The following is a 15604-nucleotide window of genomic DNA, read 5'->3' as shown; positions in this document are numbered from 1 at the left end:
TCAATAGTGATTCAGAGAATTTTTTTTCATATGACCACAGATAGCTTTGATTTCTTTGTCTGACAACTGTCTGTTCATATCTTTTAACCATTTATCAATTGCGAAATGACTTGTATTTTTATGAATTAGACTCAGTTCTCTATATATTTGGAAATGAGGCCTTAATCAGAGATACTTGTTGCAAAACAAAACAAAAATTCCCAGTTTCCTGCTTTCCTTATAATTTTGGTTGCATTGGTTTTGTTTGTGTTAAAGCTTTTTAACTTAATACAATCAAAATTATCTGTTTTACATTTTGTAATGTTCTCTATCTCTTATTTGGCCATGAATTATTTGTTTGGTCATAAATTATTCCTTTATCCATAAATCTGACAGATAATATGTTACATAAATGTTGAATAACTATAATATTGAATTACATAGTTCATGGGTGGGGAACCTGCAGTTTCCAGTCCATATATGGCCCTCTAGGGCTTCAAATTCTGTGAAGTTTGGATTCAGTGAAAGGGCCACACTCAATGACCTAGAGAGCCACATGTGGCCTGCAGGCCAAGATTCTCCACCCCTGATATAGGCAATTGATGGTTTAGTGTATAAAATGCCAGGCTCAAAGTCAGGAAAAGGAATTCAAATCCTGGTGCAGATGCTTCCACCTGTGTGACCCTGGACAAGCAAATTAACCTCTCTCACCCTCAGTTACTTCCTCTACTTTTCTCATCTTTTTCCTCGTTTCTTCCTACAATACATTTTGACTTTAAGAATATGGAATAAGAGAGAGATATCAATTCCCTAAGCACTATAGCCAGGGGGTGTGTTCACATGCCTTTTATGAAAGATTTGGGTCATAATAATTTTCATAATCAGAAAAATATAATTATTGCTATCAGTTTTAATTTACTGCCTTAATTGTAGTCACCTCAATGATGCTTTTATTTTTTTCTCTAGGACCACCTTCAGCTCCAAGGAATGTGATTTTTAATATTAATGAAACAGCTCTTATTTTGGAGTGGAGTCCACCAAGTGACACAGGAGGAAGGAAGGACCTCACATATAGTGTTATCTGCAAAAAGTGTGGATTAGATGCAAATCTGTGTGAGGCCTGTGGAGGAGGAATCCGCTTCATTCCAAGACATACCGGTCTTACCAATTCCTCTGTGACTGTGGTTGACTTTGTGTCTCATGCGAATTACACCTTTGAAATAGAAGCGATGAATGGTGTTTCTGAGTTGAGTTTTTCTCCAAAGCCATTCACAGCTATCACAGTGATGACAGATCAAGATGGTGAGTGCTATTATTATTCTACTCTATTTAAAATATGCTGATAGGTCATTCTTTGTATATGGGATCATATTCAGATTAAAACTGGCTTCTGGACACTTAAATGGATTATGAAATACTATGACTACAAGTGGATTGTGTCAAATTTTATATTATTGTACTACAAATTTTGAATGGTGAAATAACCACGACAGTTTTAAGAATTTGGGGAGGTGTTCATATACCCTTTCATCTATTCATTACATACATCCATTCACTTATGAGAAAATTTTAACTTTATGCTTAATTAACTGACTATAGATTGGTTGAATGTTTGCCTTCTTTGAATATATGACTAATATACTGATTATAGTCTAGTAAATATGAATTATTGCTATAAACTATTCATCAAGTGTGTAAAGATGTATTCTTAATGTTAATTCTTAATACTGCTATTTACTAATGACTAAGGATCTTTGTAGACCATTTGTGCTATATGTATTAGAACTCCTATTTATACTTCTCTTTGATAACTACATAAACTGTTAATAAGTTCTATCAAAAGTTATCCCCAAAAACTTGAATAAATTTGTTATATCTTAATTATGAATCTACATTTAGTGGTGGGCAAATAGACTCTGATATTTAAAAGATCTGAAAGGTTTAAGTTTTTTTCTAAGCACAGCATTATCTAAGTGGAATTGACAATATGAAGTTAGACTTACTTTAACTTATTGATATTGTGTGTTTGCTTCATATCAATATTGAATTTTAATGCAACTTAATCCTGCATTGGTATTCCTATGGTGCTGTAATTTAGGACAGCCTGACAGGACAAATACATGTATCTAGGCTTTTGCAATATCCTAAATCATGCTTATGTTCCAATAAATAGTGCTGGGATAATAAATTTTTAAATGTGGTTTTCAGAATTTCAGGAATTTATGTTTCTATGTGTTTGTTTTCTAAAAAAATACCATAATAAGTAAAATAAGTTTGCATAAGATAAAGCAATAAAATCATTTTGTACACAGGCAATATGTGATGATATTTAAGATAGAAGCAAATGCCATAAAGTATAATGTATTAACAATGTTAAAAGTAATAATCATATCAGTAGGAAACAGCCTAATGAATTTCTCTTCGATGGAGATTAATAATTATTTTATAGGATCTTTTTAATTTTTTTAGATGTGAGAAACTAGTTTTAAAACACAAAAGTATTGTGAGATTGACTTTAGAAGTATGTAAGAATTGCTGTATCCAATTTATATATTGTAACAATTATAAATTGTAGCAAGTATAATTATACCAGCTTTTATGAGTCTAATAGGGTCTGAGGATTAAGAAAAAACTCCTTACACCAAAAAATCTCTCCCCAAGTCTAATGCCCTTTTGTCTATAATTGCACCTATTGCTCCATCTCCAAGAATTTTCCATCATTTTTGGCCCTCCGATTGGAATTATTGTGATTTAGCAAGACACGTAGGAGGCTATTAATAAATTCTTGTTGATGGCTTAAAAGAGAGACAAGAAACTGGTGTTAAGAGTTATGTTGAATGTTAAGAAGACTGAAAAGGAAGGTAGTAGGATACCATATATAAATTTTGCAAAAGACATTGTTTTCTCTAGGTTCAAATCTGAATAGCATTTTAACTTTGATATTAAATTTAGAGAAAAGAATTCATACAGCCCTGTTTGTTGTCCATCTGGGAATGAATGAAAATATGGATAAATGAATGAGTGAAAAATAACTTATTAAGTGTTTACTACATGCAAACACTGTACTAAATTGTGCTAAATGCCAATTAAACCAATAAACAATTGAGAAAATTCTGACCATCAAGGAAGACAATGATACAAATAATGAAATGACAAATTAAGAAAGATGTTTTTGTTTGGAAAATGCCAGGGATGGTAAATGGAGCCACACATATTTTCCAATAGCAATGGCAGTATAGATTTGACTATAACTGAAGAGCTAGAAAGCAGAGTGAAGGGGACAAGTGGAGTGTGCACATTCATAGTGCCAGGCAAGTAGTAATTCTTTTGAAAAGACATTTCCAATGTAGTTTTCCAAACAGGTCTGAAAAAATATTGTAGTCTAGGTTGACCCAAAGTAAGTGGTTAAAGATAATCTCATTATTGTTCCATTTATTAATTCTTCTTGAATTTTCATATAGGATGGAAGTAATGTTGACCTGATGGGCAAATCACAGTCAATAAGAGAAATGCTCACCAGTTGAAGAGGTTACATTGAGCAGTCTCCAATGAAGTAGATAGTACAGATGACTTACATAGGGAGTGACAAAATGAACTTAAAAATTGGAATTAAGAAAGATATGTGGGTGCCCACATTTTTCTGGGTCACATTGGATGGCTGGGTGGAAGGGCATTAGAAGGCTTCAAAAAAGTGAATGGAAAAATACAGCTATCACTAGAGAGCAAGATTTATGATCATTATATTGAAAATGACATATCACTGGAATTGTGCTTTCCAGGGTAGAGTGGAAGAAGTATATTTTGACTGAAACTACTAGGCCACTTATGGAAGGCATATAGGCATACTTTTGTTTTGAATACTTCATTATATATTAGTTATGTGAAGGCCCATAGTGGGGAGGTGGTATCCAAGTATTTTTTTTAGCTTTGTGTTATAGGGGTTTTTTTTATTTCAATATTTTATTATTTCCCACCGACATGTAAAAAAATTTAATCGTCTTTTTTGTAATGTTTTGACTTCCAAATTATTTCTCTCTCTTTCTTTCTCTCTCTCTCCCTCTTCCACCATCATTGAGAAGGCAAGTGATCTGATAAAAGTTATACCTATACATACATTCAAAACATATATCCATATTAGTCATCATGTGAAAGAAAATAGATAATAAAGGAAGAAAAATGAATAGCACAATATTATTCCATCACAATCATATACCACAATTTGTTCAGTCTTTCTGAATTGATGGGGATCCTCTCAAATTTCAATTCTTCACCACCACAAGAAGAGCTGCTATAAATATCTTGCACATTAAGGTCCTTTTCTTTTTTTTTCATCTCTGGACTACAGACCCACTACTGATATTGCTAGGACAAAGGGTATGTGCAGTTTTAGAGCCCTTTGCACATATTTCCAAATTATTCTCTAGAATGGTTGGATCAATTCACAATTCCACCAATATTGCATTAGTGTCCCAGTTTTCCCACATCCCCTCCAACATTTGTCATTTTCCTTTTCTGTCATATTAGCTAATCAGATAAGTATAAGGTAGTACATCGAAGTTATTTTAATTTGCATTTCTCTAATCATTAGTGAGTTAGATCATTTTTTCATATGACTATAGGTAACTTTGATTTCTTCATCTGAAAAGTGCCTTTCATTCCCTTTGACCATTTATTGTTTGGGGAATGACTCATATTAACTTAAATTTACACAGTTCTGTATATATTTTAGAAATGAAGTCTTTATCAGAGACACTTGCTTTAAGATGTTTTTCCTCAGTTTTCTGCTTTCCTTCTAATCTTGGCTGCATTGGTTTTGTTGGTACAAAAACTTTTTTCAATTAATGTAATCAAAATCATCCATTTTATTTTCCACAATGCTCTCTATATCCTCATTTAGTCATAAAATTTTCCCTTATATTGATAAGGTAAACTATTCCATTCTCCTTTAATTTGTCTATGGGATCCCCTTTTGTGTCCAAAGCATGTACCCATTTTGACTTGATCTTAGGACGACATTAGATATTGGTCTATACATAGTTTCTGCAGAACTGCTTTCCAGTTTTCCCAGCAGTTTTTGTCAAATAGTGAGTTATTATCCCAAAGTCTGAATCTTTGCATTTATCAAACACAAAATTACTGTGGTCGTTTCCTACTACATATTCTGTACCTATTCTATTCCACCAATCTACCACTCTATTCCTTAGCTAATACTAGATTATATTTATGATTACTACTTTGTAATACAACTGTAATACAACTGAGATCAGGTACAGCTGGGCCACCTGCCTCTACTTTTTTTTCATTAATTCCCATAATATTGTTGACCTTTTTTTTTTATCCAGAGGAATGTTGTTATTATTTTTCTAGCTCTATAAAATAATCATTTGATACTTTGGTTGTTACGGAACTGAATAAGTATATTAATTTAGGGAGAAATGTCATTTTTATTACATTATCTTGGCCTACCCATGATCAATTAATATTTTTCCAATTGTTTAGATCTGACTTTATTTGTGTGAAAAGTGTGTTGTAATTGTGTTCGTGTATTTCCTTGTATTTGTATTCATGTCTTGACAGGCAGACTTCCAATTATTTTATCTTATCTACAATTATTTTAAATAGAATTTCTCTATCTCTTACTGCTGGACTTTTTAGGTAATATATAAACATAGTGGCTCATGTGGGTCTACTTTATATCTTGCAACTGTGCTAAAGTTGTTAATTATTTCAGATAGTTTTTAATGGATTCTCTGGTATCCTTCAAGTATACCATCAATATTATTTGCCAAGAGTGATAATTTTGTTTCCTCATGACCTATTCTGATTCTTTTGATTTCTTTTTCTCCTATTGAATAATGGTGGTGATAATGGACATCCTTCTTTCTACCCTGAACATACTGAGAAAGCTTCTATCTTCTCCCCATTACAGATTATATTTGCTGATGATTTTAGATAAATACTACTTATCAGTTTAAAGAAAGCTCCACTTATTCCTATGCTTTCTACAGTTTTTTTTTAATGGGAATGAGTATTGTATTTTGTCAAAAATATTTTTTCTACATCTATGAATATAATCACATGATTTCTGTTGGTTGCCTTATTGATATGGTCAATTATGCTGATATTTTTCTTAATATTGAAACAACTTTGCTTTCCTCACATAAATACCACCAAGCCATAGTATATAATCCTTTTGATATTACTGTAATTTTCTTGCTAGTCTTTTATTTAAATTTTTTGCATTAATATTCATTAGGAAAATTTGTCTGTAGTTTTCTTTCTGTTTTTCTCTTCAAGTTTTAGGTATTATTACTGTATTTCTGTCATAAAAGGAATCTGGTAGGGCTCCTTCTTTGCCCATTTTTTCCAAATAGTTTACATGGCATTAGAATTAATTTAATTGTGAATCCATCTGGTCCTAGGGTTTTTTTTTCCCTTTGGAAGCTCATTGATGGTTTGTTCAATTCCTTTTTCTAAAATAAGGTGAAAATATTCCATTTGTTCTTCTTTTAATCAGGGAAATTTATATTTTTGTAAATATTGAATCATTTTACTTAGATTGTCAAATTTATTGGCATGTAATTGGGCAAAATAGTTCCTAATAATTGCTTTCAATTTCATTTTCATTGCTGGCTAATTCACCTTTCTCATTTTTGATACTGGTAATTTGATTCAGTCCTTTTTTTATCAAATTAATCAATGTTGTATCTATTTTACTAGTTTTTGTAATAAAACGAGTTTCTAGTATTATTTATTAACTCAATAGCTTTCTTACTTTCAATTTTATTAATCTCTCCTTTCAGGATTATCAATTTGATGTTTGATTGGGGATTTTAAATTTGTTTTCTTTCTTTTCTTGTTTGCATGTCCAATTCATTAATCTGTTCTTTTTCTATTTTATTGATAATAGGCATTTAGAGATATAAATTTCCTTAGTACTGCTTTGGCTTCTTCCCATAAATTTTGGTATGTTCTTTCATTGTTGTCATTCTCTTTAATTAAATTATTGATTATTTCTATGATTTGTTCTTTGACCCACTCATTCTTTAGGACTGGATTATTTTGTTTCCAATGTATTTTCAATCACTTTTGCCACAATCCTTTATTAAATTTTTATTGCATTATGATCTGGAAAATGAGGCATTTAATATTTCTGATTTTCTGAATTTGATTGTGAATGTTTTAATACCCTAATACCTGGTCAACTTTTAAAGGTTTTATGCACCACTGAGAAAAAAAGGTTATTCCTTTCTATTTCCTTTCAATTTTCTCCTGATGTCTATCATATCTAATTTTTCTAAAATTCTATTTATCTCCTTGACTTCTTTCTTGTTTATTTTTTGGTTAGATTTACCTAGTCATGAGAGGGGAAAGTTGAAGTCCCTTATTTGTATAATTTTATTGTTAATTTCCATCTGTTATTCATTTAACTTTTCCTTTAAGAATTTGAATGATATACCATTTGGTGGATGGATAGACGATAGATAGATAGATGGATAGATAGATAGATAGATACATACATACATACATACATACATAGATACATAGACAGACAGACAGACAGATAGACAGATAGATTTGTTTACTATTGATATTACTTCATTGCTTATACCTTTTAGTAAAATGTAGTTTCCCTGCTTATGTCTTTCTTTTTTTCTTTTTCTTTTTTATTAATTTATTTTGATTTATCAACAATTACTTCCATAAGCTTTTGAGCTTTAAATTTTTCTCCTCCTTCCTCCCTACCTTCCCCCCCAAGATGGCATGCAATCTAATATAGGCTATACATATACATTCTTATTAAACATATTTTCACATTAGTGATGTTGTAAGAATTAGAACTAATAGGAGGAACCACCAGAAAGAGGAAACAAAACACAACAGAAGAAAAAAATAGCAAATAGTATGCTTCAATCTGCATTCAAACTCCATAGCTCTTTCTTTGCATGTGAATAGCATTTTCCATCATGAGGCTTTTGGAGATGTCTTAGATCCTTGTATTGCTGAGAGGGGTTAAGTCTATCAAAGTCAGTCATCACTCAATGTGGTTGTTACTGTCTACAACATTCTCCTGGTTCTGCTCACTTCACTCAGCATCAAACCACATAAGTCTTTCCAGGTTTATCTGGAATTAGATATAATTTTCTTTTTGCTTTTCTGAGATCATGATTGCTACTCATTTCTTTTTTACTTCAGCAGAAGGATAGTAGATTCTGCCATAGCCACTTATTTTAACTCTGTATGTGCTTCTCTGTATCAATTTGTAAACAAGATGTTGTAAGATTCTGGCTTTTAATCTATTCTGATAACTGCTTCTGTTTTATGGGTGAGTTCATTCCATTCACATTCACAGTTATGATTATTAATAACGTATTTCCTTAAATTCTTCATTCTTGTTCTGTCTTTCTGTCTCTGTCTCTATCTCTCTTTCTCTGTCTCTCCTCCTTTCTCCCTTTTCTTTTTCCCCTCTCTCTCTTTCATTCTGTCCTTCCTCAAAATTTTTTTTGCTTTTGACCACAATTTCCCCCAATCCACCCTCCTTTCTCTCAGATTCCTCTTTCTTTTTTTCCTACTTCCTTGGATGGTGATATAAGTTTTTAAACCTAATTGAGAGCATTTGTTATTCCTTATCTCTGCCAATTCTGAGAGTAAGGTTTGAGAATTGCCTACCACTCCTTCACTGTAAAAGCTCTTTTGCACCCCTTTTATTGGAGAAAATTTACCTCATTCTGCCTCCCCCTTCCCCTTTCTTCCAATTAATCTATTTTTTACCCCTTAATTATGTTTTTGGATATAATTTCATCATATCCAACTCATATCCATGCTTTCTCTGTATACTTATTTTAATTGACCTAATACTAATAAAGTTCTTAGCAGTTACAAGTATCATCTTCTCATTAGGAGTATAAACCATTTTAGCTTATTAAATCCCCTATGAATTTCCTGTCCAGTTTGCCTTTATATGCTTCTCTGAAATCTTATATTTGAAAAGCAAATTTTCTACTTAGCTCTGGTCTTTTTATCAGGAATGCTTGAAAGTCCTCAATTTCATTAAATGTCAATTTTCCCCCTGAATTGTAATCTGTTATAATCTGATTATAATCTGAGATTATAAACAAAGTATACTCAATTTTGCTGATTAGGCAATTCTTATTTTATTCTTATTTCTAGATCCTTTGCCCTCCACAATATTACATTCTAAGCCCTCCAATCCTTTAATGTAAAAACTGTTCAATCTTGTGCCTGGCTGTGGCTCCATGATATTTCAATTGTTTCTGGCTGCTTGCAATATTTTCTCCTTGACCCTGGAGTTCTGCCATTTGGTTACAATATTCCTGGGGGTTTTCATTTTGGAATCACTTTCAGGAGGTGATTGGTGGATTCTTTAAATTTCTATTTTACCCTCTGCTTCTAGGATATCAGGGTAGTTTTCCTTGATAATTTATAACATTTTGTCTAGGTTTTTGATCAAGGCTTTCAGGTAGTCCAATAATTCTTAAACTATCCTCTTTTTTTATTTCAGTTGTTTTTCTAATGCAGTATTTCACACTTTCTTCTATTTTTTCATTCTTCTGATTTTGTTTTATTGTTTCTTAATGTCTCATAGAATCAATAGCTTCCACTTGCCCAATTCTAATTTTTAAACAAACTTTTTTTTTCAGTGAGCTTTTGTTCCTCCTTTACCATTTGGTCAGTTTTTTTTAAGTTTTCCTTTGGTTGATTTTTATGCCTCTTTTACCATGCAGCTTAGTCTGTTATTTAAGGTGTAATTTTCTTCAACATTTTTGTGCCTCCTTTACTAAGCTGCCAACTGGTTTTCTTGTATCACTCATTTCTTTTCCCAATTTTTCCTTTTCCGCTCCCATTTGATTTTTAAAATCCATTTTGAGTGTTTTCAGGACCAAAGACCAGTTCACATTTGCTGTTTTCATTTTGTTGTCTTCTGAGTCTGAATTTTGATCTTTCCTGTCACCATAATAACTTTCTGTTGTCAGGTTCTTTTTCCTTATTTTTTTTCCATTCTATTTCTTGATGTTTAAGTTTATGTTAAAAATAAAACTCTGTTCCTGGAACAGAAGGGTCACTGTCCCAAGCACCAAGTTTGGTACACTGCTGTTTTCTGAGCTAGGTCTGAATGTCTGTCAGTTTTCAGTTCTTCCAAGGTGGTATGATTTAAGAAAACTTATGGTCACAGCTCTGTGTTATGGTCTGTGAGTGACCATAAGCATGCTTCTCCATCCTGAAATTATGACCAATGTCACCATTCACCTGGGGCTGAAAGCATTAACATGCTAGTGCTCCTTCTCACCCTGAAACTGTGACCCTTTATTCTGCAAGGGCAATGCCACAGAGTCCTATACCCATGTCAGCCCAGGGGTCTTCTGTACTCTCCTTCTGGCCAGTGGTCTGACCTCCTTACTATCTATGGCCTGAAAGCTCTAAAAGTTATGACTGCTGATACTCCTGGTTTGTCAGACAGGGCCTATAGTCGTGCAGCCTTTGCTGGACTTTACTCTTATCTCAGTAAGACAGACTTTTCCTGATGAACTTCTAAGTTGTCTGGGGCTGTAAAATTGTTTTACCACATCCTTTTGTTGGTTCTGCCACTCCAGAATTTGTTTTAAGGCACTATTTTAAAGTTGGGAGAGGAATTTGGAAGAGTACAAGCAATTCTCTGCTTTTACTCTGCCATCTTGTTGATTTGATTTTATTGTTTCTTGCTCTCTCATGGAGTCATTAGCTTTTACTTGCACAATTCTACTGTTTGAGAATTTCTTTTCTTTTTTTTTCTTAAATTAATTAATTTATTTTTTTTAACATTCACTTCCACAAGATTTTGAGTTCCAAATTTTCTCCCCATCTCATTCCTCCCTCCACCCCAAGATGTCATGCATTCTGAATACCCCTAATCTGCCCTCTCTTTTATCTCTCCCCACTTCCCTTATCCCCTTCCCCTTCAATTTTCCTGTAGGGCAGGATAGATTTCTATACTCATTTCTCATATATCTTATTTCTCAGTTGCATGTGAAAACATTTTTTTTAACTTTTGTTTTTAAAATTTTGGGCTCCAAATTTTCTCCCTTCCTTCCTCCCCACCCACCTTCATTGAGAAGGCAAGCAAATTCATACAGGTTATACATGTGAAGTCATGCAAAACACTTCCATGATAGACATGTGATGAAAAACTAACTATATTTCCCTTCATCCTATTCCGCCCCCCTATTTATTCTATTCTTTCTTTTGACACTGTCCCTCCCCAGAAGTGTTTACTTCTGATTACCCCCTCCCCCAATCTGCCCTCCCCTCTATCATCCTCCTGTTCACTTGTCCCCTTCCCCTCCTCCCCATTTTCTATAGGGTAAGATAGATTTCCATACCCAGTTGAGTGTGTATGTTATTCTCTCCTTAAGCCAGGTCCGATATAAGATTCACTCATTCCCTCTCTCCTTTCCCCATTTCCCCTCCACTGTAAAAGCCTTTTCTTGTCTGTTTATGTGAGATAATTTACCCCATTCTAGCTCTCCCTTTCTCCTTCTCCTACTATAATCCTCTCTCACCCCTTAATTTTATTCTCCAGATATCATCCCTTCATATTCAACTCACCCTGTGCCCTCTATCTATCTATCTACATACATAAAATTTTTTTCCATCTAACTACTCTAATACTGACAAAAGACTCATGAGTTACAAATATCATCTTTCCCTGCAGAATGTAAACAGTTCAACCTTAATAGTCTCTTATGATTTCTCTTTCCTGTTTAACTCTTCATGTTTCTCTTGAGTCTTGTATTTAAAAGTCAAATTTTCTATTCAACTTTGCTCTTTTCATCAAGAATGCTTGAAAGTCCTCTATTTCACTGAATATCCATTTTTCCCCTAAAGGATTATGCTCAGTTTTGCTGGGTAGGTGATTCTTGGTTGTAATCATATCTCCTTTGCCCTCCAGAATATTATCTTCCAAGCCCTGCAGTCCCTTAATATAGAAGCTGCTAAATCTTGTGTTATCCTGATTGTGTTTCCCAGCACTTGAATTGTTTCTTTCTGGCTGCTTGCAATATTTTCTCCTTGACCTGAACTTCATGAAACTCTGGAATTTGGCTACAATATTCCTAGGAGTTTTCCTTTGGGGATCTCTTTCCAGAGGTGATCAGTGAGTTCTTTCCATTTCTATTTTGTCCTCTGGTTCTAAAATATCAGGGCAGTTTTCCTTGATGATTTCTTGAAAGATGAGATCTAGGCTCTTTTTTTTGATCATGGCTTTCAGATAGTCCAATAATTTTTAAATTCTCTCTCCTGGATCTATTTTCCACATCAGTTGTTTTTCCAATGAGATATTTCACATTGTTTTCTAATTTTCATTCATTTGGATTTGTTTTACAGTGCCTTGATTTCTTGTATAGTCACTTGTATAGATTCTTGTATAGTCCAATTGCTCCATTCTAATTTTTAGGAAGTATTTTCTTCAGTAAGGTTTTGGACTTCTTTTTCCATTTGGCCTATTATGCTTTTTAAGGCATTCTTCTCCTTATTGGTTTTTTGGACCTCTTTTGCCATTTGGGCTAGGCTATTTTTTAAGGTGTTATTTTCTTCATTATTTTTTGGGTCTCCTTTAGCAAGCTGTTGACTTAGTTTTTTTTTTATGATTTTCTCGCATCACTCTCAGTTTTTCCTCTACTTCTCTTACTTGCTTCTCAAAATCCTTTTTGAGCTTGTCCATAGCCTGGGACCAATTCATATTTTTCTTGGAGCCCTTGGATGTAGGAGTTTTGACTTTGTTTTCTTCTTCTGGTTGGATGTTTTGATCTTCTTTGTCACCAAAGTAAGATTCTGACTCTTCTTGTGGTGCTTGCTCATGATCCCATCCAATTACTTGAGTTTTGTGCAGCTGTTTTCAGAGACACTTCTAGGGACCTGTAAATTTTCAGTTCTTCCAAACTGCTATGATCAAGGATGAAGTGTTTACTCCTTTCCTGGCCTCTGCTCTGGTCTATGAGTGACCACATGCACTCTTTTCTCTCTTGGAACTGTGAGGAAGATTTGCTCTCCACTGCCACTACAAGCTTGATCACACCAGCATTCCTCCTCGCCCCAGGACTGCCACCCTGAACTGTGACTCAGATCCAAGGATGGGCAAAACAAGAGAATCCTGCACAGCTGAGAGATCCCTGTAATCCCTCTCTGATCAGCCACTAGATTGCCCCTCAGTCTATGGGCCAGAAACTCAGGAAGCAGATGCCACCCCAGGGCTGTGCTCAGGGACTGGGGCTGGGATCCCACCACTCTTCTCTCTCACCACTGCAGAAACAGACTTTTCCTACTGACCTTTGAGAAGTCTGGAAACCACCACAGCTCCCCATGATTCAGTCCTCTGAGGTTTGCTCCAAGTTCACTGAGGCCTGCATGCCAACACCAAACTGCGCTCCTCTCCCAGCCCAGCGCAATATACCTTTCTGATCCAGGCTGTCTTGGGCTGGAAATCTGTTTCACTCTGTCTTTTTGTGGGTTCTGCTGCTTTAGAATTTGTTTAGAGTCATTTTTTACAGGTATTTGGAGGGGTTTGGGAGAAAGGTCTAGTAAGTCACTGCTTTTACTCCACCATTTTGGCTCTGCCCTGAGAATTTATTTTCTTAAATGAGATTTTGCACCTCCTTTCCATCTGGCCAATTCTGCTTTTTAAAAAGTTCTTCTTCAGTGGGTTTGTGTGCCTCTTTTACCATTTGACCTATATTTAAAGTATTATTCTTCTTGTATCACTCTTATTTATTTTCCTAATTTTGTTTCTATCTCTTTAATTTGATTTTTAAAATATTTTTAAAGGTCTTCCATAAGTACTTTTTTGGGCCTGAGACCAATTCACATTTTTTGAGGCTTTGCATATAGATGTTTAGATGTTGTTGTTCTCTTCTGAGTTTCTGTTTTGATCTTTCCTGTCACCATAATAGCTTTCTATGGTCAGGTTCTTTTTAGTTGTTTATTCATTTTTCCAATCTGTTTTTTGATTATTAACTTTATGTTAAAGTTGGTCTGTACTCCATGAGTTAGAAGGGACACTGTCCCAATCTTCAAATTTTTTGTTTGTTTGTTTTTTCAGAGTTAGTTCTCGGGGGTTGTATGTTTTCTGTTCTTTTGAGGTATTATGATCTAAAGAAAGGTATGGTCACTGATCTCCTGGCCTGTCTTCTGGTCTGTGAATGACCACAAGTACTGTTTTCTGCCTTATAGCTGTGACCAGGGTCTCTCCTCCCCTGTGTCTGGGAGCTGTAGTGTTCAAGTGCTCTCCCTTGCCCTGGGACTGCCACCTGGAATTACATATGGGCAATTGAACTGAATCCTGCATCCAGTGCCAGCAAAGGGTTCCTTGTAAAATTCTTCTGACCAGTTGACGTACTCCTTTACCATCTGTGAGCCGAGAGTTCTGGAATTCACTGCCACAGATTCACTTGCCCTTAAGGCTTGCTGGTGGCTTGAGCCTGGTGTGACCTACTGCTGGCTGTCTTGTGTAGGGACCCGGGGCCTCACTGCTGGTTTGTGCCTAGACTGGGCTCTTGCTGTTGGCTCAGCATACACTGGACTGCACTCTCCTCTTACCACAGTGAGAAGGACCATTCCTGCTGACATTGTAATTTATCTTGGACTAGAATATTGTTTCACCCCATCTTTCTGTTGGTTCTACTGCTCCAGAATTGAGGCATTTTTTTAAAGTTATTTGGAAGGAAATTTGGGAAAGGTCAAATGAGTCTGTTCCTTTACTCCATCATCAAGGCTCCTTAAGGTTTTAAAATAAAAAGTAATGTTCCTCTCTGATTTTCCATATCTGATAAAAAGCTAACTTTAATATTTATAGTCTATAATTTCATCTATGTGTTTACTCCTTCCACTAATTCAATGCAATTCAATTTAGCAAGCATTTCTTAAACATTTATTATATTCCAAACACTAGGGTTATGGACACAGAAAAAAAAGGAAACAATCCCGACTCTCATGGAGATTATATTCCACCATGGGGAACAAGAAGTGCATAAACAGGTAAATTTATGGGTTAATTTGTGGATACAATAAATACTGAGTAAATTTATGGGTTGTAAAGGATAACTCTAACAGTGCAAGTAACAAAACTGTAGTACCTGAGTAGAACATGTAATGAATTGCTAAAGTCAAAACCAGTTATTTTCCAATGGCCAGACCTCTAGCCATCAGCTTCTCTAAATATAGGTAATCTAATTTTGGAATACAGATACACAGTCTGTCAACATACCTGAAATGAGTCTTTTATAGTGGAGATTTTTAACCTTTGCTGTGTTGGAAACCCCTTTGGCAGTCTGCTGACACCAATGGACTCATTCTCAGATTAATGCCTTAAAGGCATAAAATAAAATACTTAGGTTTACAAAGTAAGCCATTGAAATACAGCATATGTATATACACATATATACACATGCATACATATATGCATGCATGCATGTATAGATATGTACACATATGTGTACACATTTGTGTATGTACATACATGTATACATGTATGAGTGGAGGTGGAGTAGGTGGGGCAATATATATATATGTGTGTGTATATGTGTATATGTGTGTGTGTGTGTGTGTGTGTGTGTGTGTGTGTGTGTGTGTGTGT

The 15604-nt window shown here is 34.5% G+C and overlaps 1 protein-coding gene across 1 annotated transcript in view; it reads left to right on the top strand.

Annotated features, from left to right (window-relative positions):
- Window positions 1-15604, top strand: part of EPHA6 (EPH receptor A6) — a 1252883-nt gene that overhangs the window by 614553 nt on the left and 622726 nt on the right. Inside the window, 1 exon segment of the mRNA XM_027835345.1 lies at window positions 946-1281. Within this exon segment, the coding sequence (XP_027691146.1) occupies window positions 946-1281 (336 nt within the window).

This window comes from Vombatus ursinus, unplaced genomic scaffold (genome assembly GCF_900497805.2).
Source record: "Vombatus ursinus unplaced genomic scaffold, bare-nosed wombat genome assembly UNPS02014814.1, whole genome shotgun sequence".
Lineage (NCBI taxonomy): Eukaryota > Metazoa > Chordata > Mammalia > Diprotodontia > Vombatidae > Vombatus > Vombatus ursinus.
The sequence above is the reverse complement of the archived record's forward strand: the minus strand, read 5'-3'. Positions and strand labels throughout refer to the sequence as shown.